At 38.9% G+C, this 27,306-nt stretch overlaps 1 protein-coding gene across 1 annotated transcript; it reads left to right on the plus strand.

Annotated features, from left to right (window-relative positions):
• Window positions 1–18,681: 18,681 nt before the first annotated feature.
• Window positions 18,682–20,651, plus strand: LOC115728898 (polygalacturonase QRT3). Its single transcript, XM_030659313.2, has 3 exons — window positions 18,682–19,018; window positions 19,109–19,345; window positions 19,485–20,651. The coding sequence occupies exons 1-3, from the start codon at window positions 18,791–18,793 to the stop codon at window positions 20,502–20,504; spliced, it is 1,485 nt and encodes a 494-aa protein (XP_030515173.2). The 5' UTR covers window positions 18,682–18,790; the 3' UTR covers window positions 20,505–20,651.
• The last annotated feature ends 6,655 nt before the right edge of the window (window positions 20,652–27,306 follow it).

A 27,306-nucleotide genomic window follows, 5' to 3' on the forward strand; every position in this document is an offset into this window, starting at 1 on the left:
GCAAGTAAAATTCGAGAAATCCTTTTTCACAACTTGTTTTTTGGAGTCAAAATTTTTATTTTTAGAAAACTTATTAGGTTTTCTAATAAAATTTTTCTTTTTCTTTTGTTCGGTTCCCTCGGGAGGGCAATTTCCTTTGCACTTTGAGGTCTTTCTTGAAGCAAAGTCATAAGAAGGGTCATACTATCCGCAAAAATCTCCTAGTCCTTTGTTACCGAGAGATTTCTCTTTTTTAAGTTGTTTTTGCAATTTGATATTGTTACACATTTCAAAACCGGTTTTGAAAACATAAGAAACAAGTTCGCCATAAGAAAGGATGTTAAAAGGTATTTCTTCGCCGAATTGCTCACGTATACGTTTTTGAACTTGGTTTCCGATAAGGATAGGGAGATCGGCAAGAAATTTCTCTTTCCATAATGGTTGATTGCAATCTGGTCGGAGCAAAACACGTTGGAAAAATTTGTCTTTGTATTGTCGGAATTCACCTAAGGATCTACATTTTAAATTTGAAAGAAGATCCTGGTAGTGATCACGAACGACGGAAGGGTCACCAATGAAATGTTGAGAAATAGAATAGATCAAAGTTGAAACGGCATCTTGGACCATTTGTCCTTGGTCATCAAAAATAGTTTGACCGTTTTCTTTAGTTTTGACTGCATTTAAAATTTGGTTTCGTTGGTCTTCAGTGAGATAATTATCCCACCATCCTTTTAAGGTACTTGAAAAACCGACTATAATCATAAAAGCAATTTCTTGGTCTGTTGTGTCTGGAATGGTTTTGTAAGTTGTTGCAAGCATAACCATTTGATTCAAAATTTGGATTATGTTTGCTTCAGAAACACCGTCAATGTTCCATTCATAAATTGCATCGGCAGAATATTTATTTTGGAATCTAGTCAGAGATTCTTCCTTGACGAGATCTAGAGGAGTGGCACAAGAATAGTAAAGTTTATGAGGTTCTTTCCAAGATATCCTGTTGATCTTAGGAGTATCTTTGGAGTCTAACGTAGAAATCTTTGGAGTATTAGAAATTTTAGAAACTTGATCATAATCTAAAACGACAACTTCTTTGGGAGTGGAAATTGTTAAAGGTTTTTCAACCTTTGGTGTGTTCAAAACTGGTTGAAGAACAGGAAAGTCTGCAGCCTTTTGCTTTCTTTCATGTTCTCTTAAGAAGAAATTTCTTTTTTCTTGAAGGGCTTCATAAAATTCTTTACTGAATTTCTTTGGCATTTCAAAATTCTTAAAAAGGGGTTGTTTTAAATTGAAAGAAGAAGATGAAGGAGTGGAAATAGTTTGGATAGGATTGGAAAATGAACGAGAAGGAGTCGCAGAATCGAGAGTCGTTTCAATCCTATTCAACTGTTCACCTATCGTGTATATGTGTTGGTTAGCAAAGTTATTTTGTTCAATAATTTTTTTGAATTCCTTTTCTTGTTTGAAATCTTTGTCATCATCACAAGGTTTTTTGAAAGGTGCTGCAGGAATTACTTGAGTCCTAAAATCAATATTAATTTTTCTCAAAGGAGGATGATTTGATTCAATTTCATGACCATCATCTAATCTCCACTTAAAAATTTTGTTAATGTTAAAAACCTCTCTTTGTTCAAGAAAATGATTTTCAAACCAATCAAAGAAAAACATATGCTCTCCTAATTGTCCTAGGAATTCATAGTATTGGTCTTTGATTTGTTTGGCTTGTTTCTTAAACTTGTCTAAAAACCAATTTCTGATTTTAGTATTATAATCGGAATTAAACTCTTTGTTTAAAAGAATTCGATTTGGTTCAAAATCTTTTTCTAAAATGAAAACTTCGGAGTCTCCGTCTTGCTCCATTTGAGAAGGAGTGGGTTCTGGAGATCTTGGATCCCGTTGTTGATAAACGGGTCTTGCAATACCCGCGCTTGTGTCAAGACCGCTAATGTTTAAATCAGAATTTAAAGGAGGAGCACTTGGAGTTGCATGTCCTTGTGCTTGAGAAATGGAATCACCTTGACCGCTAACTGGGATGGTGATAACGGGAGGTAGATTTGGTCTTAATTCAACAGATCTGCGAGAAGAAGAACTAGAAAAAGAAGGTCTTGAAGGGATATGAGATGAAAAGTCAAAAGACCGTCTTGGAAATTGGATAGTCACTTTTCCTTCAGGATGTTGAACAATGTTCGTAGGATTTTCGTTTCGGATAATGGGACGTGGTATAGGATTTTCAATTTCCCATTGTTCCGGCAAAACAACGTCATTCCAAGAAATGGATTTCGGAATTATACAATTTGATTTTTTTATATCGGTTGTCAAAAGAAGGGTTTCACCTTTAGGGGCTGAGTTTAAAGAGTGAACGCCAAAAGCAAAACTCATTGCTTTGTAATGAACCTTGTAGATGAGGGAAAGTGGAATCGAACCGTCATCTATCGCATAATTATGAGTCTTAATTTGTAAAACAAGTGATTTTAAAATGTTCTTATCTCTTAAAGAAACAAAAAGTTAGGAAAACAATCAAAATGAATTGGTCCGTTACACAAAGAAGTCTCAATTGTTGCCAAAATTGAATCTTCATAACGCAAAGTCCGGGATCACGTAAAACAAGCAAAATAGAAGTGTTTAAACCTTCTTTCAAAAGTGGCTTAATGCCAACCCGAACCATTCCAAAATGTAAGTAATTATATTTTTGGGCATGTTTTTTAACAGAGTCTTTATTCAAAAGGGGAATCAAAGAATAAGCGGAATTAAGAGGAATGTCGCGTTCCTTCGTTGTTATAACGTAGTCAGAAGATTTAAAAATCTTACGAAATGAAGACTGTTCATAAATCTGGTCATAACGGACTTTAGGTATTTTCCAATTTTTTATTGATTTGTTAAAGTTTTCAATAGTAATTTGTTCTCTATGCAAAGGTCCTTCAGTCTGAGAAACCTCGGATATCGAACCCGAAGAGGAAGAATTAGTACGTCTTAAAAGATTCATCTTATATAAATAATGCTTTCCAAACACTTGATTAGTTCCTCAAAGCCCTACTGACCAACGGTCTTACGCTCTTCCGCCGGGACCATAGTGGCACCAAAGGTATCCCTTTCAAGTGTTTTTTCCACAAAATTTATATAAAACTTCACTCAAAAACATACTAATTACTCCTCTCCCATGGCTCTATATAGAGCTGCCCGAAAACCCTAACTTTAGCTCAAGCCCATAAAAGAATTAAAGACATACTCAACGAATCTCCGCCTTGGTTTGAATTCCTCGGATAGACATAAATAATAAACAATCTTTCCTCACATTATAGTAAGACTTAGTTTCAGCAAACCAAGCAATGCTTGAATTTAGCAATAGGCAAAAACTTCATGAACATATTAGCTAGATTATTTTTCTTACCAATCTTCAAGACCTTAATATAGCCATTAGTAAGAATGTTTCATATATAGTGATATTGCACATCAATATATTTTGTCCTCTCATGATACATATTATCTTTAGTTAGATGTATAGCATTCCGACTATTGCAATGGACAATAGTCACACCATAATCCACACTAAGCTTTCTAAATAAGCTTATTAACCATATAGCCTCTTAAACCGCATCTGTAATAGCTGTAGTAGATAAAGCAAATGTATGCAATAAAGAAGCTTTCTAACTAACTGTACAACCTCCAATAATAAATTTGTACTCAGTCAAAGACATCCTTTTATCAAGGTCACCAGCATAATTAGAATCAACATATCCTATAAAAGTATCACCAGTTTTCTCAAACTCTAAATCATAATATGAAGTACCCTTCAAATATCTCAAAATCCACTTCACGGTTTGCCAATGAACTTTTCCCGGGCATGATAAATATGTACTTACCACGCTAACAACATGTGAAATATCGGGTTGAGTGCAAACCATTGAATACATAAGGCTACCAACTATACTAGAGTATGGAATATGTGACATATTTTATTTCCTCATCCGTGTGTGAATATAAACTAGCTAATAATCTAAAGTGAGCAGTAAGGGGATTACTTACGGGTTTGGCATCTTTCAAGCCAAAACGATCTAATACCTTCTCAAAGTAGCTTTTCTAGGAAATACACGATTTTTCCCTATTTCAATCTCGCCGAATTTCCGTGCCTAGGATTTTCTTCGCTATACCTAAATCCTTTATATCAATTTAAGGGCTCAATTGTGCCTTCAAATTATATCCATCAGATTTATCTTTTGTTGTAATCAACATATCATCAACGTATAACAACAGATAAATATAAAAGTCATTTGGAAGTTTTCTCGGATAAATACAGCTGTCATATTTGCTTCTATAATAGCCTAGTTGTAACATAAACAAATCAAACCTTTATACCATTCTCTAGGTGATTGTTTCAAGCCACAAATAGACTTTTTCAATAAACGAAAATGATCTTGCTTGCCGTCAAATTGAAAACCTTATGGTTGACCCATATGGATTTTCTCTTCAAGTTCACCATGATAGAAAGTTATTTTCACATCGAATTGTTCCAACTCTAAATCATGCATAACAATTAACAAAAAAAAAAAAAATCGAATAGAGCTGTGTTTAACAATGGGTGAAAACACATCATTAAAATTAACTCCTTCAATCTAACCATAGCTTTTAGCAACTAAACGCGCTTTAAATATAATACCTTCAACTCCATCAATACCTTCCTTTCTTTTGAAAATCCACTTGCAAATTATGAAAATAGTTGCTTTTATATATTCATAAAAGTTTTAAATACATCATCTTTAGAATCAAAATAAAGGGAATATGCTGGGAGGATTAAAAAGGTGACGTCTATTCCGAGTATTAAGCTAACACCATCTTCCCGCTCAAACTATGGCACGATCATCCGTGGTAGCCGAAACCTGGATATTTAAAAAGATGATAACAACTATGGAGTGAGCCGAAATTCAGCAAGTAAAACTTCTAACCAAACAACTAAACAATCTAATTATCATTCATTTAAGCAGAAACAAACAAACAACACGTCAATAGATACCAAGGAAAAATTATCACAAAATACATACACGAAAGGTCACAGATAGCTCATTGAATCTCTCCTCAAATCTTATGGCCGAATCATATAATCTCACTTCCAATCCACGTTAAATTGGCGACTTACTAAGCGGTTCAACTATATAGATTTCTGTCTACTCAATACCGTAAAGCAACGCTTTAGCTTACGGGGTCGATATGCAATTCATAAATCACGAGAATTCACCCCCAATATACATGGCCAAACTATCTTGTACGGCCAACTTCATTCATCAATGACCGACTCCAAATCAAGGCGATTAACTAGAGTATTCCACTTACCCAAGGCTCTGAGATGCCAATTTAAGCGACAAAGCACACACGCCACTTCACCCTCCATGATTCACCCCCAACTCGCCGATCCGAGACCCATTTCGATTTTCTCACCATTAATGACAAATCCGATGATCCACTCCCATATGCAGCTTACCCATGACTACGGGACGTTAGCTTGAGTAAGCGATTGTTCAACCAACAACAATTTCCTTTCCATGCATGTCAAACTCCCACTCGTCATTCCCGTTTTGAAAATAGCACAAATTGCCAAAATAAACGACCATTGGGCAGGCTACTGGTTAGGATAGAAGTAGTACTTGCTTGGGATTGATTCTCCGAGAAAAAAAAGCTTGAATCGCCAATGAAACAAGCTTGAATTCGTCCCTTCTTGCTTGGAGTCGCGTGGCCGTGGAAGGGAAGAGAGAGAGAGCAAACAAGCAAGTGGAGTGGCTGAGGTCTTCGGGGTCTTGACGACTCGAGGATCGCCGAGGGACACCGCTTGTGATCATCGGATGGACGTGGAGGGCACAGGCAAAGAGGAATTGAGAAAGAGAGTGACTCGAGAGAGAGAGAGAGAGAGAGAGAGAGAAGGAACTTGTAGGAAAAAGAGGGAGGGAGAAAAAGAAAGGAAAACAATAGGTGAGGAAGAGGTTTGAATGGAGAGAGAGGGGGGTCGTTTGAAGGGTTCACGCCCAAGCTATGTATAAAACTCGGTGTGAATAATTCATTTGTAATCCAAGTAACTAACGTCAATGTCCCATTGCGTATTAGTTAAATCCCAAGTTATAATTTGTAACACTTAAGTTTGAAATCACCAAATCTACTTATTAAATAATTCGATAATATTCAAGCCGTCACGTGATTTCTTGACAAGACGAAGCATAGCAAATTCATTAAAAGTAACATCTTTGCTAATTACAATCTTAGATGAATCAAAATACCAAAGTCTATACTCTTTTATACCAAAGCATACCAACAAAGATACATTTTTTTTGTTGTAAGCTCTAGTTTTCCTTAACTAAATACTCGAAGAGGTGAATAATCAACACGTTTACATGACCATACCTCCTCAAGTATCTTGCATTCAATAGATGTGCAAGGAGAATGATTTATCAACGAGCAAGCTGTGTTGACTACTACAGCCCAAAATTCCTTACCCAAACCTGCGTTAGACAACATACACTCAATTCTTTATAATAAGGTTCTATTCATGCATTATGCAATACCATTCTGTCGTGGTGTATTCATTGTAATATGGTGTTGTAGTAGCCCGACCTCAATCCAACTGCTCTAATACTAAGTATATAAGGAACAACCCTTGATTTTGTTGCTTTAATACCAATATGTAAGGGACCATTCATAATCCCATTATCTAGTCACGTTCTGATTTAATCTGATAATAAATATTATAGGGTGCATGGCGAAAGATTAAAACAAAATATAAATGCATGTAAAACAAAAGGGCAGGCACGACACCTAATGGTTTGGCCTAATTTGATAAAACACACGACTCATAAGCAATAGACTCGTAAAAGATTAAGATCATATACATATATATACATATATACATATCTTTTAAATAGGTTCTTTACAAAAGTTCAAAAATTTCTCCTACTATTAGCGTGCTCCATTGTCTTCACCTTCATCCATGGGTTATTTCTTGATTCGTGCTCAACTCATGCTAGCTATTCTAGGAAAGATTGGAAACAACAAGGGTGAACCAAGGCCCCACAAATAGAGTACTTATCTAAACAACTAATTCGTCTATTTCACACGATCAAAACGCAATTCGATCACAATATGGGATTAAACACACGGGACTAACAAGCCTTACCATTCAATCAGACAAAATAAAACTACAAGATCACAAATAGCTCCTAATACCTTACGGTTCAGTACATATATAGTACTAACCTCAAGCCATCTCGGCTTCCCCACCTTTCGAGTAACAGTCCACAATTCTAATCGTCCATGCCTCATAGACACACATTCTAGCGGGGAATTCAACAATCGGGGCATAAAACCCACTCCCTTATGCCCTTAAGGCTCTCGGCCGCCCACCCTTCAAAAGATGCTAGGCTTGATTTACCTCACTTAGATGATACCCACAACAATCAATTTTCGAATCCTAACACCCCATGATCACAAGGCTCCAATTCATCAAACAAACCGAACATGCAATGTTGTTCGCTCGCTTGGCCGCGCGAGAACAATTCCATTTCAGCATCAACTTCACTTGTACTATGCCATCCCATACAAATCGACAACAATAAGTAAACTAGTAGTAAAGGTTAATAATCTACTTGTCTCGAGTTGTCCTAACCAAAAGAAAACTTTTTGGTGGAATAATCACGTTATGTAGAATATCTTCACTCTCAATAGTACGAAGAAAATAGAGCTCAAATCGACCACGAGACGAGCTTGAACTCCTCATTCCCGTATTGGTGCCGCGGCCTCCGATTGAGGGAAAAAAGGTATTGAGAGAAAGCTAGGGAGCTGGTTGCCAAGGTTGCCATTGAAAGTGGAGTGGCTTCGGGTGGTTAGGGTTCGAGCGACAGAGAAGGAGGCGTAGGGCGTGGGCGAGGAAGAGGTAAGTCTATAGGGAGGGAGAGGATGGGCGAAACCAACGAGGAGAGGGGAAGGGATTCGCACAAGAGGGAGGGGAAAAATGAGAGAGAGAGAGAGAGAGAGAGAGAGAGAAGGGGGCCTTTTATATAGGGGCTAAATGGGTTGGTAAAAAATAAGAAGGGGGTGTCGTGGTCCAATTCGCGAACCCGTTCAGTATGAAACGTTGTCCTGCAGCTCTAAAGCGCTTATCCCTTCAAGCTCAACAACTCACTAGTTCACTTGTTAAGTCAAATCCGGTAAAAAATTCAGGTTGTCACAACTCTCCCTTCCTTAAGTAGTTTCGTCCTCGAAACCTCCATCCTTGTCCCCTCCTTATAAGAAGTTCATCTTCGAAATCTCAATCCTTATCCTTTCTCACCACATCTCACAATCTTAACCTTTTCTTAGGGTCGTCAACCTCACTATCTCTCCTTATCCTTTCTCACCACATCTCACAATCTTAACCTTTTCTTAGGGTCGTCAACCTCACTATCTCTCCTTATCCTTTCTAAACACATTTCACAATCTTAACCTTTTCTCAAGGTCGTCACTAACCTCACTATCTCACTATTCTCTTGTAATTCCATGATGCCATTAGCTCACGAACTCTACTACGAACAACTCAAGTTCGTTCCACAGCTCCTCGTTCCATACGTATGTCCGTGGTTTCATTGGTTACGGTCCTTAAACATTTCATACCCCACCATGACACTATTGGATCGCTGGCCAACTAGTCCGTGTGGGTTCTATTTCATTCAAGGCTACCCCGACTACACAATAGGGACCCTCTTCGACTCACTTTCAGAGGCACAAATATAACTGACCAACTCCCCACCAAGCATTCAAGGCATTACCATGTTCCTCGTACCATCCATTCGTCCTTTCATCCGCTCATCATTCGTGATGCAATGCTATGCACTTTCGAAAACACTTTCCACTATGAAGAGATGCGAGTTTTCAAAACATGTTAAGACTCAGCCCGATACCTAGACTCATCTTTTTCGATGTATGGCTTGGTTCCATTCCCGCCCCTATCGCCATCTTAGACGTTTACCATGAACCGCACCTTGTCCAAGTCTCTCTACCCCCGCATCTCTCCCCGCCCTCGTCGGACCGGGTCGTTACGGGCCCACCAACTTTCGTATGGTTCATCCCCAAGCCACACATCTACGAAATTAAGTGCCGCTTAGTACGTCCCATACCATGTCTCATGGTTGGTAGGTATCTCGTTTAACTCGTCCCATATCGAATCGACGATTTATCAAGTTCGATAAATTAATGACATGAGTAATGCATGCACATTTCAAAACTCAACAGTTTTAATGCAATAAGTCCGTGCAATGCATGAACGTCCTCACTACTCTTCATGTATTCCTCATTTCACATCAAGCCCTATCTTAGGTTTAACATTCAAAACCATCAAACAGCCAATTCATCAGTAAAGATCATAGCCTAGATCACTCTATAAATTGCAAGTCTAGTTGTTGTCCATCCAAAATCAAAATTATATAATCAAACAGGCCCTTCGTCCGTAAGTCAATCATTAAATCTCAAAACACGATCATGAATCCAAGCCTAAACTTCATATTCCTCGTTTACTTCCTTGCAAACATCACATCTCATATCATTCAAGGCCTTTCAATATGATATCTAAAACCATCAATATCGGACATACGGATTCGAACAGGTTGGTTTGGTTCGGTTCTCGGTTCTAAGGGGAATCAAGACCTACCAAATCAGCTCAAATAATAGTTTTTCAAAAGAAATCCTAAATGCAAACCTAAACCTAAGATGCTTAGGATGCTTAGTATGACTTTCAAGTTTAGCGATAACAAGAAAAATTTAATGATATTACAAAGAAAAAATTAAAGTTCAAGAGCTCATTACATGTTGGACCAAAATTGAGAAACTATTTATATCTTAGCCCTATTTATATGATGGACCCGTCACTTGTTGGACCCGTCACTTGTTCGGTTTGAGTACATTATGTTGAGTATGTCTTCGAATTTTTTTGGCCTTCCGCCAAAGTTAGGGTTTCAGGGAAGTAGTATATATATTGCTCTCTCTCTCTCTCTCTCTCTCTCTCTCAAGCTATTATCTTAATAAGCAACTTTAGTTTTTTGAGCTACCATTTGTAATTCTCGATTTTATAGTGGATTTCTCTTTTCCTCTCACATGGTTTTTTGCGCAAGGGTTTTCATGTAAATCTTTGTGTTCTTTTTCCTTTTCACGGTTTTAATTTCGTTTTAGTTTCCTCATTGCCATAATAATATGGTATCATAGCCTAAGTTACCAATAAGTCTAGACCCAATAGACATAGGGGAAAGATATGGGTTGCCACTGCCTCCGACCTAACACCCGATGTGTGAGAGAGAGATTATTGAAGTTATCCCATATCGATTGTGGAAGGAACTAGTGGTCGGTTTATAAGTATGATGAAAAGTCTCATCCTTTGAGTTAGCTTTTAGGATGAGAGAAACCTAAGATCATCAAAAATTGATATCAAAGCCTTAGGATTTTTCGATCTTTTGGTTATGGCTTCAAGTTCAACAACGAAATTTGATATTGAGAAGTTTGATGGGAGCGGCGGTTTCAACCTTTGGTAGATTCATGTGTTAGTTGTTCTTACGCAATAGGATTTGAAGAAAACTCTGTTTAGTAAATGGAAAAAACCAGCAACCATGTCAAATGAAATGTGGGAAGAATTGGATGAAAAAACATTGTCCAAGATTCAGTTGTGCCTTACGAATGAAGTTTTGCAAGAGGTACTAGATAAAAAAAAAAACAGCTTGTAGGTCTATGGATGAAACGGGAGAGTATTTTTCTAACAAAGTCTCTCACCAATCTATTAAGGCTCAAGCAACGACTCTTCACTTTTCTTATGGCTGAAGGTGTTTTTCTTAAATCTCAAATTTATAAGTCCAATGCTATTGTCTCTAAATTAAGAAATATTGATGTTAAGATTGAAGATGAGGATCAAACTCTTTTAATGTTAGTTTCACTACCTCCCTCTTATAAGAATTTTAGAAAGACCATGGTTGTTAGTAGAGAAACTATTGATATTGAAGATGTCAAGACTAGTATGCTAAATAAGCAAAAATTTGACACAGAATTGACTTTTGAAGGCAATAATAATCATGAGGCTGGTTTAGTTGCCCAAGAAAGGTCTGTTGAGAGAAGTAATAGTGACAAAAGCAGGTCAAAATCGAAGCATAGGGATATGACTTGCAACTACCGTAAGCTTAAAGGGCATATACAGATAAAATGTTTGAAACTAAAAGCAAAGCAATAAAGAGAAAATAATTTGAATCAATAAAATCAAAGGAATGCCAATCGTCACAATAATCACAACCACTAGAATAGACGGAATCTGGTCAACAAAAGTCTCACTCCCACTGGTGTTGCTAAAGAAAAAAACAAACTTTGGTTATTGATTGCAGATGATACATACAAATTTTGTAATAGTTGGATTCTTGATTAAGGTTATTTGTATCACATGTATCCTAATCGTGATTGGTTTTCTACGTATAAAGAATATAATGGTGGAGTTATTCTAATGGGCAATAATGCTGCATGCAAAGCAGATTGGATTGGAACTGTTAATATTAAGATGCATTGCAACATGATCAGAACCTTAGGTAATCTCGGACATGTTCTTGATTTGAAGACACTTGATGCTAATAGGTATAGATGCACTGCTGAAGGTGGAGTTATAAAAATTATAAGAGGTTTACTTTTGTTGATGAAAGGGCTAAAAATTATCACTTTGTATTAGCTACAAGACACTACGGTTATTGGTTCAGCTGCCATCTCATCGGCTTTAACAGAATCAGAAAATTGTGAACTTTTGTAAATTACCTATTTTAAAAGACATGTATATATGTATATCATCTTTATCTTTTCTGAGTTTATTGCTTGTGAGTCGTGTGTTTTATTAGACTAGGGAATCCTATGAGTAATGGCCAAAGTAGGAGTAAGATGTTCACTTCTTTGCTCAATTTCGCCTTGAAAGATATATGTCCAAGCACGATTATTTGTGCTTACTGGATGAGAGACTATAGTGTTCTAGGCTTCTTTGACGAGGTTTCGAGATTTGGGTTGGAATTGTTTATATTTGTATTAAGTGAATTGTGACTAAATCGAGGAAAGTTTTGAGACGTGGCACATACGATTTTCGCATTGGGGGCCAACATAATAGGCATTCAGATAAGTAGACTTCTTTGAATTAGTAAATAGACAAAGATAAGGTGAAAGGGAGCTCATTCTCTATCTAAAATGTTCTCACTTCTCTGGATTTTATTCGTTTTCCTTTGTTAATGCTTCATTTCTTGTCTTGTTTTGTATGGTCACTTTTCAATGCTCGTGGAGAGAATTTGATAGTTGGGTTCTTTGTTGATGCCATAATCCAATCGTTAGTCTTTGCACTTATATAAGATGCTGGGTCTCTAAATGTGCTGATTTTTCGGGTTAGTTTTTAGGTTGCTTGAGCCTTCTGGGAGTAACTAAATATATAAGCTTGATTGGTTTTTGCACTGCCAATGCTTGTTACTGTTTGCTGGATAATTTAATTAGAAGCAATTGTAAAAGTGCTCCAATCATTACCCGACAACAAAAAATTAAGAAAAAACATAGCGAAAACTCAGAAGATGATCCCATCCACGTGAACATTTTGCAATGAGTTAGAGCCAACACCGACCTCGATCTAGAAGAGATCAGACCACAATTTTTTACAAATCCCTTCGCCTAAGCTCCGCCTGTTTCGCAAAAAATTTGACATTTTCGTAAAATATATTTCAGAAAGTTATTTTTCTGAAAATGATGGTATTTTCCCTGCATTTGACCGAAATATTTTATTTTATCACATATTTTCCTCTCCTAAACGCCAAAAATTGAAAAAGAATATTTTTCAGAATTTTTTTTTTAACGTGAAAGAAATGCAGCCCTGTACCCATTTCCCCGGAGCCCATACCTAAGTCACTGAAGCCAGAATAATGCGCACTTCCATTTTGGAAAATAAAAATAAAATAAAAGACAAAATTTTCTTATCAAACACCGGAATATAGTCATTTTTCTGAAAAATGACTTTCTTAAAAAATAGTTTTTTACAACGTCATATATTTTTTTTTTTTTAGAAACAAATGGAGTCTTAATGTGAAGACAACGCACAATTTGATCATGCATTGTTTTTTTATTGCGCGAAGGGTAAAAAAAAAAATATTTAACTTTAATGGAGGAGCCAAACAAAAGCATACTAATAATCGCGGTCGTAGTCAAGTGAGGGTGCTAAAGCTAGGTCGAATCTTGCATAAATTTGGCAAGACGAAAGGGGAAAGTTCAATCACGAAGAGGGGTTCAACCTCGTGCACGAGGTTGCTTTGGTCTAAGCTTGGAGGAATTCAAGTCAAACATGCAAGCAGGCGACAGAAGTTATGAGAAGAGTCTTGCAAGTCAACGTGGAAGTTGCGGAATATCTCACGGCAAGTGAGGTTCCAATCTCATAGTATGATCCACATGTCCACATTAGGCATGGCCCGTTATCTTGCTGGGCTACATAATCTCATCTTGTTAACCAAGTTAAATCATCTTTTAATGATTATGCTAAACTTAACCAGTTGAGCGATTCGCCTTTGTGTTCTCCACTTAGTTTGTGACTCCCTACATAAAAAAAGTGACTAGCGAGTTCCTATATCAGAAACTAACTACTATGGAAATATTGCCAATTTGATCCTAAATCTTTTGCATGAACGCCAATTCAATTATGAACTTTTCAATATTACACGTATTGTCCTAAACATTTGCGAGAAATTCTAATGAAGTCCTTCCGGTACATAAACATCAAAAGTTGCCAACAAGGCATCCAGTCATTACCAACCGTCCTACGTGGCACACCGCCACTTCAACAATTTTCAGCAGTAATTGACCTTGGGGATTACATTGAAGTCTCGGGCAAAGACTTAGGGCTACATTGGCAAGATTGGAAAATTTAGGACTACATAGACAATCCGTACAATAGGTTTAGGGTTGATATCCCTAACTACTTTCGGAACATTCAAGCGGACTCACTCTATTTTCTACTATGCGGCCTAATTTGTACCGTATTGAACACTTACCAACTTCAATAGTTTCCATTTCTCTAATGATCTAACATGCAATTAACCCCATTTTCCTTATTATCAAATCCAAGTGAAGTCTATCGCAGGCTCCGCGCCCCGCTTTTAGTGCGTAGGGATAATAAAGAATTGAAAATAGCATAGGCATAATGAACCACCTAATGCACATAATGTTAAACAGAATTGGACCAGGCACAAGCAAATCTAGAAAAGGCTAAATCGATGGGGACCGACCCATGAAAATTATTAGCCAATAGGTTAGCAAAGGAGAAGCTCTTGCTCTTCACCCTTCAAATCCCTCGTTGAAATTCCCCTTGGCAAAAATTTTCATAGGACCGTCTATTTGGGAACGAGTAATTCCGCGTTATAAATGCGACGTTTAATGAACTCGGCATCCCCTTTTAACGCGTCAATCGGAAAGACGGTTGCTAAATGGAGTAGATTAGTAGAAAGCCAAAATTATGACATTTGACCTAATGGGATGTCAAAGCAAAATCAGATGCCTTTATTAGTAATTAAACTTGATGAAATTTCGAAAGGGGAGGTGGAGGTGTAGAACTAAAACCAAAGGTGGTGTCATCAGTAGAAATAAAATTGTAATGATGAGTTTTCCTCTCTAAAGTGGTATGTCGCCAAGTTAGCGATTTCCACTAAAAATTAGCCGGAATGACTATATTGAAAATTTGTGTAAAGATTTAGGACTGAATTGACAAAATTTGAAAAGCTTAAGACTAAATCGGCACATGTGCAACAAATATGAGACTGATTTGGTATTTTCCTTCGTTATTATGGATGTCTTTTGAAGTCATTTTGACTTTAAGCTATCTCTAAAATATATTAGAACATGTAGACTATATATGCTCTGTCTTTGTAATGTGGAACACCACTTAAGGAAAATTGTCCAAAAACTCATAAATCTATTGCACTTTTGTCAATTAAGTTCTAAACATTTTACTTGTATCAATTGAGTCATACACATTTTCATGTTTTGCCAATTGAGTTCACCCAACCAATTTTGGCCGAAAATAGCCGATGTGGATTCCGGCCATCCTATGTGGCATGATCGGTACTGACGTGGATAAATTTTAATAATATTTTTTGAACTTTTTTATTTTATTATTCCTTTTTTCTTTTCTTTTTTTTTTTTAACTTATTGGACGCCCTTACCAAAAGAAAAACGAAGGAAAAAAAAAGAAAAGAAGAAAAAATTAGAAAATAATAATAAATTAGAGAAAATATTTTTAAAAATTATTCACGTTAGCGTCGGCCTTGCTATGTTGGACGGTTGATGTCTATGTCAAGGATTTTTGACTAAAATGAGCCGCATCGACTCAATTGAAAAAACATGACAATATTTAAGACTCAATTGATACAAATTAAAAGGTCAATTGTTGAGAAAAAATCCCTAGACGGTTTTGAAATTGACAAAACAATCCTAGTACTCTTGTATTTTGAGATAATGTTGTGATTTACTTGTTTTGCAGATTATCCTTTGGTGCGGGGATGCACAGGATTGAATCTAACAAAAGGATTTGGCTCGGATGTTGTTTCTGAGAGTCTCAGATGCTGGTTCGAGCTCGGACGTTGAGTGGGGATAGCTCGGACGTTGGAATGACTCTCAAGCTCTGAGAGAAGTACTTCACTAGCGGTAATCCGAATTTCAAGAGGAATACAAATTGAGCTTAATTGATGCATATCAACGGACGTTATTGAGCTGGATCATCCTTGATAGATTCTCATTGATTGAGATCAATCAAGAATGCTGAACCAAGAAGACAATTCAAGACTTTCTAAATGGAAGAAACCATTTATGGAAACCCGAGATCATAATTGTATGGGCGATTTGATCCAAACGGGGAAGACTTTCCTTTGGCGATCCCCAACGACTAAAAGATCTTCTTTTTGCAAACATCTCGTCCAAAAGGGTAGATTTGGAGAAATCTCTTCTGGATGCCTTGCAACGGCTAGATTGGAGGCGGAAGAGTATAAAAGACATCTCGAAGACGAAGGGAAGAGAGATCGGCGTAAAAAGGGAAAAGTGTTCATAATTCCTAGATAGAGTGTACTCCATTTTAAACACACTTCTTGATTCATCCATTGTAATTGTGAGGAGGTGTACACAAGAGTGTTGAACGCTAGGTGTGAGTCTGCGTGTCAGGAGATCACGATTTGTAACCTCCAAGCACATTAATAGTGGAATCGCCATTGTCGCAAGAAGTGGCGTAGCTTAACCAATTTTCCTTTTCTTACTCGATCCTCTAAATATTTGGTGATATCTAAACTCACGGTCATACGCATCTATCCTATTACTTTCTGATCAATTGAATTGCTTGGCTTGGTTTTTTTACTTGGTGATTTGAATTCCGCAATAAAATCTTAAAATCCGTTTCCCTATTCCTCCTGGTGATCTCAACATCAATGACTGAATTAACAAAAATGCAATAGGTCTAATCCCTATTTGGGTGTTGTTTATACTCTCGATAAGAAAGCATGTGGGCCCCGCTTCACACCGAGCAGACGAGGGTCTAGTGGCCCCCCCCCTTTTTTTTTAAAAAAAAAAGCATGTGGGCCTCGCCGACGCAGTGGAGGCCCCATGGACACTAGAGGACTTTTACGATTTAAGTTCATATTTTTTCATTAGTAGTTTGGGTTTAGGCCCATCAATAGTTACTATTATATATTTTTCTTTTTCAATTGTAATTGAGTGATGTAACAAAAGGTGTAGTGTGCTAATTATAGTAGAATCCTTTACTGAATATAGCATTAATTTAAGGGTGAATCAAAATAAAATATCGTATCTCGATTTCTCTTTCTCATTATTTTACGTTTTACTTTGTTGTGATTGTGCAACGAATCCTAACGGTCTTGAATCTTTAATCTTTCATTTTCTTAGTAGGGGGGGTCATCTCTTTATGTTTTGATTATTGAATCAAAGGTTCGTACTTGCAATATGGTTCAGGGGCAGAAAGATTAGTGGGAATCTCTATCTTCAAAAGCAGGGGGACGACCCTCTGCTTCTTTGGTTACTCTTTCCAGGCCTGATCTTTCTCAAACCGCGAGTCCTCAGATGCGACTTTTCCTTAAGTCTGAACAGAGCAAAGAGGTTGGAATCGAATCGCCCCATACCCTTTTTCTTTTTAACCTCTGCAGTGTGGCCGACCACCTCGTCTTTCTCCTTTTTCCCTTTGCTATTTTCCTGCGAAAGAGCCTCTCTTTTACCTTTGTTTAACGTCGTGATTAACGCTGCAATACTTCGTCAAAGCTGACGTAAAACCACCAGTAACCATCGAGAAGCAGTACACTGTTGTGGTTGAGCAACTCTTTTCAACTTATCTGTCCTACTTTACTTTGCCAGCGTTTACTAATGGCCAGACCCATCAATACGGGGTAGTAAACAAATTTTTTAACCCTTATGTGATGAGCTAAGTTGTTAGGTAAGTTAATTATGTTCAATAAATGGGTTGCATAAACAGATTTAAACATAATATATAGATTAAATGAGTCATGAAAGGGTCATAAATGGAGTCTTGAATCGGTTTACCACTTACTTAGACCAAACTCGCCTTTATGGCTCTATTTTCATTCGATTTCGATCTCGCGCCCACTTGCTCCGCATTTTCATCTTAGTTTAGATATGAATTTTCCTAAATTGGATTAAATATGAAAATGCTCTAGGAATACAAGTCGGGGTCAGGCATGGATCGTCAGATGGGTCTGTTTTGATTGGACCATTTATGGCCCCGACCCACCCATTTGACGGATCTACAAAAGAGACGCGCAGTGTTCCTGCGCGTGATGAGTAAAAAGGAGGACCTAACCCAACCGTCTTCACAACAACCCCCTCTGCTTTAATTATGTTTTCTTGGGTAGTGACAACCGAATTCTTCGTTCCCAAGTTATACCACATCACGAGAGACAAGGCTAACCGACCCGGCCAATGGCTTGACGAGGTGATGATTTTCAGAAATTCTGGAGTTGGATTTCCTCTGACGCAACCCACCTTGGATGCCCTGCTCGCCCCCTAGAAGATGGCTCTCTGCTCACGTACTGTGAAGACTTCTTAATTGGGTTTGGGCAATTGCTCGCTTTCCGTTGAGTTAAGACCAAGGGAAACTTTCAATCGGCACGTATTCTCTTTGAGTTAATATCAAGGAAAATCCCAAATCGGTATGCATGCAATAAATATACGCTCCGTTAAATCGTCAAAGCTGCTAAGTTGGTTGACACGTGGCGGCTGATGGGTATACCAGCTTGGGATTTTTACCCTTAATTTGTCACGGGCGTCATCGGTTCGGGATTTTTCATGGCAATAACTCAATTTAACGGAAACGGAGGGTAAATTTATCAAAGGCACACCAGTTTGGGGGTTTTTCGTAATAAAAAAATTAGTTTGAGATAAATTTATTCTAAGCTTATTAATTTGGAGTTTTTGGTGATTAAAAACTTAATTTGAAGTAAAAATTATCAGTTTAGAGTTTTTTGTGACATCGACCCCTTTCTATTCTCTTCTCTGTAAGGACCAAACTGTCTTTGTAATGAGAGAAAACAGGCCAATGTTGAAAAGAAGAGAAACAACACCCATGGGTGGGTGACCATTTCTTGAATGAGAGAAGAAGGCTAGGATCTCAGTTAGGTCCCTTCTCTATAAATGCACCCCCTCTCTCTTTCTATTCTCTCTCTCTCTCTCTCTAGCATAAGTAAACATGATCTATGGTTTGATGCCTCTTTCAACAGCTAAACCCTCTCTAACGTAGGAGAAAGAAACACCAAGGATCGCGATGGCGGCGAACATGGCGAGGAGAAGAAGTGCATCCGCTTCCGGTTTCGTATGGCTGGTGTCTTGTTTGATGGTGTCGAGCGTGTGCGGAGATTATCCCCATTTGGGCCAGATTTTCAGAGGCCGCTACGGCGAGCAAATGCAGAAAATGCAAGACCTCAAGGGGTCGGTACTTTGGCGCGGTTCGGTTTCTCTTGCGGCGTCCTCAGTCGCTACATCGCCACAGCCGGTACTAAAATCTTTCTGTGCGTTCATTAACTTCATCACATGTTTGTAGTGCAACGTAATTCTGAGAATGATGAAGACGACAATGATGCAGGGGTCCCCAAGTCCAAGAGTATACTTGGTCACGTCCTATGGCGCGGATCCAACAGGCAATACAGATAGCATAGACGCCTTGACATCGGCAATTGCAGATGCGGTTCGGGCTCCAGGAGACGGTGTCTTGATGGAGGGGATTACTAATCTCGGAGGTGCTCGGATTAGCCTCGAAGGAGGTGATTACTTGATTAGCCGTCCCCTGCGCTTCCCAGCGGCCGGTGTCGGAAACATCATGGTATGGCTTCGCAAGAAAATTCCGAGATATTAGTATTTGACACCCCAAATGCAACTAGTTTCTCAATCAGGTTATTGAACTAGTGAGGCTAATATTTGGTTTCTTTGATTAACTCTGCTCTGCTCAATTTACTTCACAGATTCACGGAGGAACACTGCGAGCATCGGATGATTTTCCGATTGATGGGTATTTGATCGATCTATCGGCGCCTTCATCAAGCAAATCATCGTCATCGTATAACTTCGAGTACGTAACTTTCAGAGACCTCATGCTGGACTCTAACTACAGGGGAGGCGGCATTTTGGTTCCGAATTCTCTTAGAACGAGCATCGATAACTGCTATATCGCCCGCTTTACCAGCAACGGCATATTAGTTCAGGGCGGCCACGAGACCTACATCAGAAACTCCTTTTTAGGCCAGCACATAACTACGGGTGCGGACCCTGGAGAGCGTAACTTCTCCGGCACAGCCATTAACTTGATGGGCAACGATAATGCCGTGACCGACGTGGTTATTTTCTCAGCTGCCGTCGGCATAATGGTGTCTGGTCAGGCTAATGTGATAACAGGGGTACATTGCTATAATAAAGCGACGGGCTTTGGTGGAACCGGGATCTATTTGAAATTGCCCGGTAAGACGCAAACCCGGATACTGAATTGTTACATGGACTTCACTGGTATAGTCGCCGAAGACCCAGTACAGCTCGATATTTCCAACTGTTTCTTCCTCGGCGATGCCCACATAGCGTTGAAGTCGATCAACGGTGTTGCGAACGGAGTGAATATCAGGAACAACATGTTTAGCGGATCGGGTAAGGGGACTGACATTGTCCAGCTTGATCAATCGAATGGTCCTTTTAAGGAAATAGACCAAGTTGTGGTCGACGCGAACAATGTGGACGGGATGACCATGAGATCTACGGTCGCTAGGGGTTCTGCGAAAGGGAACGGGACCTCATGGATGGTCGATTTCAGCTCGGCTCTTTTGTTTCCGGATCTGATAAATCACGTCCAGTATTCGCTGAGCACGAGCGGCGGCTCTTTCCCGAACCATTCCCTGAGGAACGTGTCGAGGAATTGCGTGGTGGTCGAGTCCGATGTTGCTGTTGCTGCCAGTGTTTTTGTCATGGTGGAACAGGGCAAAAAGCTACCAAGCTGAGCCGATTGAAAATTCTTTGGTGTTGAATGGCCAAAATGGCAAAACTAGAAAATTTCTATGTTGTGACTCTTGTAGCGAGAGAACAAATTTGACCTGCCGACAGAAATGTCAATATATACAATCCAATTGATTTGGAACACTGTCAAATGCAGTTCAGATTAGTCATGAATGTAGTCTCTGTTCTCTAAAGTCCTGCAATGGAAAAGGAACTTTCAAGTCCATACCAAATTCGAGACTTAAGCTTACAGAGTTCGCTCGGTTAAAGTCGAAAAAATCGACCCCAGGAGCCCTTCCAAATCATCATGAATCTTGACGTTCGGGCAGTAAGCTAAGCTCGGCTTAAGCAAAGCTAGCTCCGAACTCGCCACGACGTAAACGTTGTCGAGCCCAGCATTAGGGCGACGGTCGAGTAAAGTGTCCTACCAAGCAAAAAACAAGCGAAGGTGAAGTCTGAATTGGGACTCACCTTGTTTAATGCCGATGATCATCGTAACGCAAGTGTTCTTAATATCGAAATAAACCCGGATAACCGAACACTCTGCACCGGCATCTACCTCGTTCCCCTGTCCAGTTCACGGGCCATCTGCGATTCAGCTGGTCGGATTCCGCACCGACCGGTTCCCGGTTCCGGGCCTGCATATGTCGGATCACATACAGCCTACATTCCCCAAACACAAGCGAATTCGGGGACGAACTGCCTCGAATTCCCTGAAATGTGGAGCAGAAAAACAGGGGACATGAAGAGGACAAACGGGAACCCAAGAACCTCGGTGGGAGGGGATCGACTGCGTGGTTGGAACGTTCGTTCACGCTCCCCACGTCTCTAGAAGAGTCGTCTTCTAGACATGACAGCGACCGCCATAACTGTTACCAGTCGTCTTCTTCGAAGCATGTTGGTTTCAGGTCAGCAAAACTTCTTGGCAGGGCTCGAGCGCTTCGAGTCGTCACTCCTGAGGTTAGAGTTGCCGTACGTAGAGATTGACCAAATTGATGTGATGGCGGTCCAATTGGAACTCCGCTAATTCCTACGCTGGACTAGGACAATGTAAACTTTTCTATCTTGGTTTTTTTTTTTAACCAGACGAAGTGTTTGTATACTTGCAAATCGCTTTATTAAAAATATTTGAAACAAGCCACCAATTTGAATTTAGGCTAAATTTTGGTACTTTCCATACCCCCAAAAGTATGGACTTTTTAGTGTGCTAGTAAACTTCAATAACTATTGGTTGGGGGTGGGCATCCGCTCTCGTCAAACTCGAAAACCGCACTGAAACCAGCCAATTTTGGATGGTTCCCGCGAGAATCGGTCCGGTTCTTGATTTCAACGGATTCGGTTCATGGTTATTGGGGTGGAACAAAATCGACCGCACCAAACCTGGGAACCACCCCAGAGTATAAATGTTTTTATTTTTATTTAGTAGAAATTATGAAAAAAAAAAGTTGAAGACAAAGTAGTTATAGCAAAAATTATTAGAGAAAAGAATAACGTCGTCGGTCCCAAGAAACTGCATGAGATCGGTCGATCCGCTTTCATAGTGGACGTGGTCGGTTCCCGATTCTCCGGACTGGAAACCAACCCCGTCCAATCCACTTTCCAATTCCAAAGTGAGAACCGACTCATCCTGAAACCGATCAAAATCCAACTATTGATAAATGTTGAAGAACCACCAGTAGAACGATAACAGGTGACTATTTTTAAGGTGAACTATTTTATGAAATCAGGTGTCCGAATCAGCCGATGTCGAAGGGTCGACAAATTGATTTCGGTTAGGGGTGAAGTGCCATTGGAACTAAGAGCTGGCTTGAGGCGCAACGATTGAAAGGACGTATAGGGGTAAAGCGCTATTTCAGGTGCAGGCAGGTCTCGAGAGCGGTACCAAATCTATACAAACTATGAATACTAAATACAACCTCCGAAAGATAGGGGTCAAGGTCGGCCATCCAAACGAAGCTTTTTATATCTTGCAGATCAGCCATTTTTTTTAACTAACTTATCGATTTATTTACTTTTCGAATTCACTAATTCGTACCAAATTACTGAAACCGAATTACGACGACTCATCAACTTTTAGCTCAGTAATCAAAATCTAATTTCAATATTCGTAAAGAGAAGCCTTTGAAAAGGTGAATGTCAATTCCGATGGCTAGCCAAATTTCGTGTCTCCGAAAAAGCCGTGTTCGGAATGGCGCGGATCTAAAATGCTGATGCGAAGCGATCGAACCGCAGAAATGTGATGACATGTCGCGATTCATCGACGGAGAAACGTGCGCAATGTCGTAGGAGGGGGTTGGTCGAGGAGTGGAATCCCAAGTCGATCCAAAAATAAGGTCACGCCCGATCGTGTCCTTTCGTTTGCAAATGTCGTTGAACGATAATTTGGGGTTAGAATATCTCTCCTCTTGCATCGTCGGATTGAATGGAAGGGAGAGCCATGCCTGCCCATGAAGGTAAAGCTTAATCATCTCATTTTCATTAGGTTTTCATATAGGTATCGTGCGAGGGGAGGGAAAATTCCCAAAAAAAAAATCAAAATCAAAATTTATTGCATTCGTGTCAATTTAGTCCTGAATTTTTTAAATTTCGCCAATTTAATCTTACACCTTTTGACAATTTACTAATATAGTCTATCCAGCCAATTTTGACTCGAAATCACTAAGGTGGACGTTGGCCGTCTTATGTGGCACCGGAGGCGTTGATGTGAATATTTTTTCAACTTGTTTAGGTGTTTTTTTTAATTTTAAATTGTTAATTTATTTTTTTCTTATTTTTCCTTTATTAAGGCCGGCGAGGTCCTAGCGAACCTCATCGGCAATCGGATAAGGGCCTACAAGCCCTCGCTTGTCGCTACAAGGGTTGCGACCCTCTCCCTAGGCCCTTGTCGGTCCCTCGCTAGATTTGGGCGAGAGCAACACTCGTCCAACACTCTCCAGCCACCTACCGAAAAGAAAGAATAAAAAGATGAAAGAAAGAAAATCTAAAAAAAAATATTGTTTATGCAAGCTTCAATCAAGCCACATAGAATGGCCGACATTGACTAGACTGCAATGTCAGCATTTTTCGGTCAAATTTGGCTAAAATTACTACATTTCCAAATAGTCAAAAGATTTAGTAGTGAACCAACATAAAAATTTCGAAAAAAAAATTGCATAATTTTTGACAAAAAAAATTGGCATTATTGAAAAGTTTATGATTAGTGCACGTGCAATAGGTTTATAATTTTTTTTTATAATTATTTCTGAAAATATGCTATGTATATGGATTTAGATGCACGGTTCATATGGTATACCAAAATCGCTTCGAACTTATGAGGCCCAAGATCCCCTCAGCTGCTTGGATACTATGCCAAGGGAAAAAAATAAGTTCCGCAAAAAGTATTCTCACGTGCAATTGAGATCCTCCAAATTTATGTTGAAAAGTTACTCTATGAAGAGACCGAAAAACTAAGTAGTACCGATATCGACACGTGATACGGCATGTCGACACGTTATTTCTCAAAAAATAAAAAATTTCGATACATTATATATTAAATATATATACATAATAAATTATCGGGTTTATATAAAAATATTAGCGGTGAGTTTTTTTTTTTCTTCTTCTTTTGTTAGGATTCACGATTAGATTTTTTTAGGATGGCTAGGTATAATAATTTTGGGATGGCTGGGTATATGACTTAATTTTTTATATTTTTTTATAGATTCACATTTTGACCCTTAATTTATTAAAAAAGCTTAAAAATGACTCCGTGAGTGATGGCGTGTCGGGATGTTGGATTCGCATATTGCTAATGTGTCTAGAGCACCGATGTAAGGAACTGTCCTTAATCCTATTGCTCTGATACCAACATTGTCAAGGCTCGACCTTAATCCGTCCTTTGAGACCAACTTTATCGGGGCCACGACCTTAATTCTTCCTCCGATCGCATTCTGTTTTAATATTTTATTACATATAATAGGGCGCATACAAAAAACTAAATAAAAACACAGCTACATGGGAAAACATATGGTAGGCACGACGCCTAATAAAGTATGGCTTTAATCATAGGTTTTCCTAACTTGGAGCACACATGTATCAAGATTATTCAACAATTTGTGAAAAATAAATAATATCATATATATATATATGTGTGTGTGTATTCATAAACCGATTCACTACATTATCCATTTCAAGTGAACAAGACAAACAATTGGGATCACATAAAAAGTGATTCCGCTCGGGCTATAATCCTCACCATTGTCCGTCCATAGCTTCCATTTTCCACGATTGCTTCACCTCATTGACTAGCTCATATAAAAAGAAAGTTTATCCAACAAGGGTGAGCCGAAGCTCAACAAGCAGTACATCTAACCGAACGACTAAACTTTCTATTTCTCATTTGATCAAACAAAATTTCACATATCAGTTTCTCTCTCTCTCTCTCTCTCTCTCTCTCTCTCTCTCTCTCTCTCTCTCTCTCTCTCTCTCTCTCTCTCTCTCTCTCTCTCTCTCTCTCTCTCTCTCTAAGAGAGAGGTCGGACTAGCTTGATTTTCAAAGTGCATTTGCATCAAATCACAAGGTATTCCAATTGAATGGGGTACTAAGTTACTTTATAAGAAATTATTAAGTGATTGTCGTTAATCAACTGTGAAAATAACAATTTATTTTAGACCACACAAAGTTAACTAACAAATAGTTATAAATTATTGTGGGCCCATTCCTTCAAGATTTCATGGCTCATAATATGTTGTTACTCTCACAGTAGCTAAAAAACTATTATGCTAGCAAAGCCCTTACTTTATAGGGACGCTTACCAAAAAAGTAAAAAATTTATTAAATTAATCTCAATTCAGTTCTAAACCCTTTAATTTGACTAATTTAGTCTTAAAATTTTTTGAATTTGTACCAATTAAGTCCACCGGCCAATTTTAATCGAAAATCGCTGACGTAGATACCAACCGTCTTATGTGATATAACCGGCACCGACGTTGAGTATCTTAATACTTTTTTATACCTTTATAGAGTTATTTTGGTTTTGTTTCTTTTTCTTTTTTTCTTTTCTTTTATGTTCTTTACTCTCCCTTTTTTCGCTAAGAGCCAACAGTGGTTGCCGGCCGACCCTCATCGGCCACTAGGCAAGGGTATCGCAAATTTGGGCTAGGCAAGGGCACTATGGCCCTTGCCGATCCCTAGCCGAGGCTACGACTTTCGGATCAAGCAAAGGCGTCCCAGCCCTCAGCCAAAAAAAAAGAAAAGAAAGATTGAATTGATACCAATCACAATAGGTTTATGACCTTTTTATACTTTTTCCTACTATATACCATTTCAATCTACACCTATATTCTCGAGGTCATAAGTAACAGGACGACAAAACCCGATGCATGTAAACTCGATCCAAAAACTTGCGTTTTCTATACCACCATCATAAACCATTCTCTTTGCCAATTATTTGATGTTCCGACAACTTGCGGAGAAAATTGACCTCTATGAAAATCCACGCCATTCTATATGATCATAGTCGGCATCAAACGAGAGATATACATTGAGAGAGAATATGCCCATGTCCATCTCCCTTTCAAGCACACCCAATGAAAAACCAAAGGGAGTTAAGTGGATGATCCGATAAGCATATCCCCATGCCAACTTTGGAAGATTACAACAATGCTCGATTGAACCTCATTTCCTCCTCCTTTATTTGCATGTACCATCTGTCCCCTCCCCACTCGTTTTTCCCCTTTTCTTCTCCCACCCTTTGGTTCAGTCTCCAAATTGTGCTCACCCCACATGGATGACTCTTCATCCCCCTCCCCTAGCCTTAGCCCTAGCCGGACCCCGTCCCCAAATGGCCGGTTCAACGAGGTGGCGATCGATTTCAACATCGTGATGATAGTTGCCGCCATGCTATGCGCCCTCGTGTGCGCCCTCGGCCTTAGCTCTATACTGCAATGCGCCATCCACTATAGCCAGCATTTGGTCCACGAGCCGGTCCGACAGGCGGAGGCATCCCACCAACCGGTCTCGGGTCTTAAGAAGAAAGATGCGGTGGCTCTATCGACCTCGACTTTCGCAAACTCGGGCTTGTCGCCGTTGTGCTCGCCACCCTTAGCCTGCGCCATTTGCCTAATGGATTTCTTGCCGGGAGAGGATACAAGGGTGCTCCCCAAATGCAGCCACAGATTCCATGTTTGTTGCATTGATAAGTGGCTGCTTTCTCAGTCTACTTGCCCTATATGTCGCCAACCACTCTAGATATAGCCTCGTGAGTTGTGGTTAGCTATTTAATTTGTTAAGATGTGTCTCTTAATTGGGATTAAGAAGCTGCTAGCTTAATAGTACTGTCGGTTATTCTTGATCACATGTTCTCCTAATCAATGAGTGTTTTATACAAAACATACGGTGATGGTGTATGGATCTACAATTGAAATTGTACGGTCTCCGATAATATTATCCGGGAATTATTTCTCTTTGTATTATTAAGTATGATCTCTCATATGTCAATCCATCCTATGATAAGTATTCAATAGAACTGTTTTGGGACAATTACATGGCAAGTCTTAAAATTTGTCGCCTTAATGCACTTGAATTTTTAAACTTTCACTTCGTGCATCCTAAACTTGTAGCTTCGATGCACTTTGAGTCCTTCAATTAATTACATCAGTTTCAAATGGGCCAATAGTGCCATGTGGGTTTGTCATTTATTTTTTTGAGCCCATGTGATTTTCAATGGGAAAATTACTATAAAAAAAAAAGCACTAAACATATCGCACTAGTATTAATTTAGTGCTAAACCTTTCAATTTGATCAAATTATTACTAAACCTTTTAACA

The sequence above is a fragment of the Rhodamnia argentea genome, chromosome 3 (genome assembly GCF_020921035.1).
Source record: "Rhodamnia argentea isolate NSW1041297 chromosome 3, ASM2092103v1, whole genome shotgun sequence".
NCBI lineage: Eukaryota > Viridiplantae > Streptophyta > Magnoliopsida > Myrtales > Myrtaceae > Rhodamnia > Rhodamnia argentea.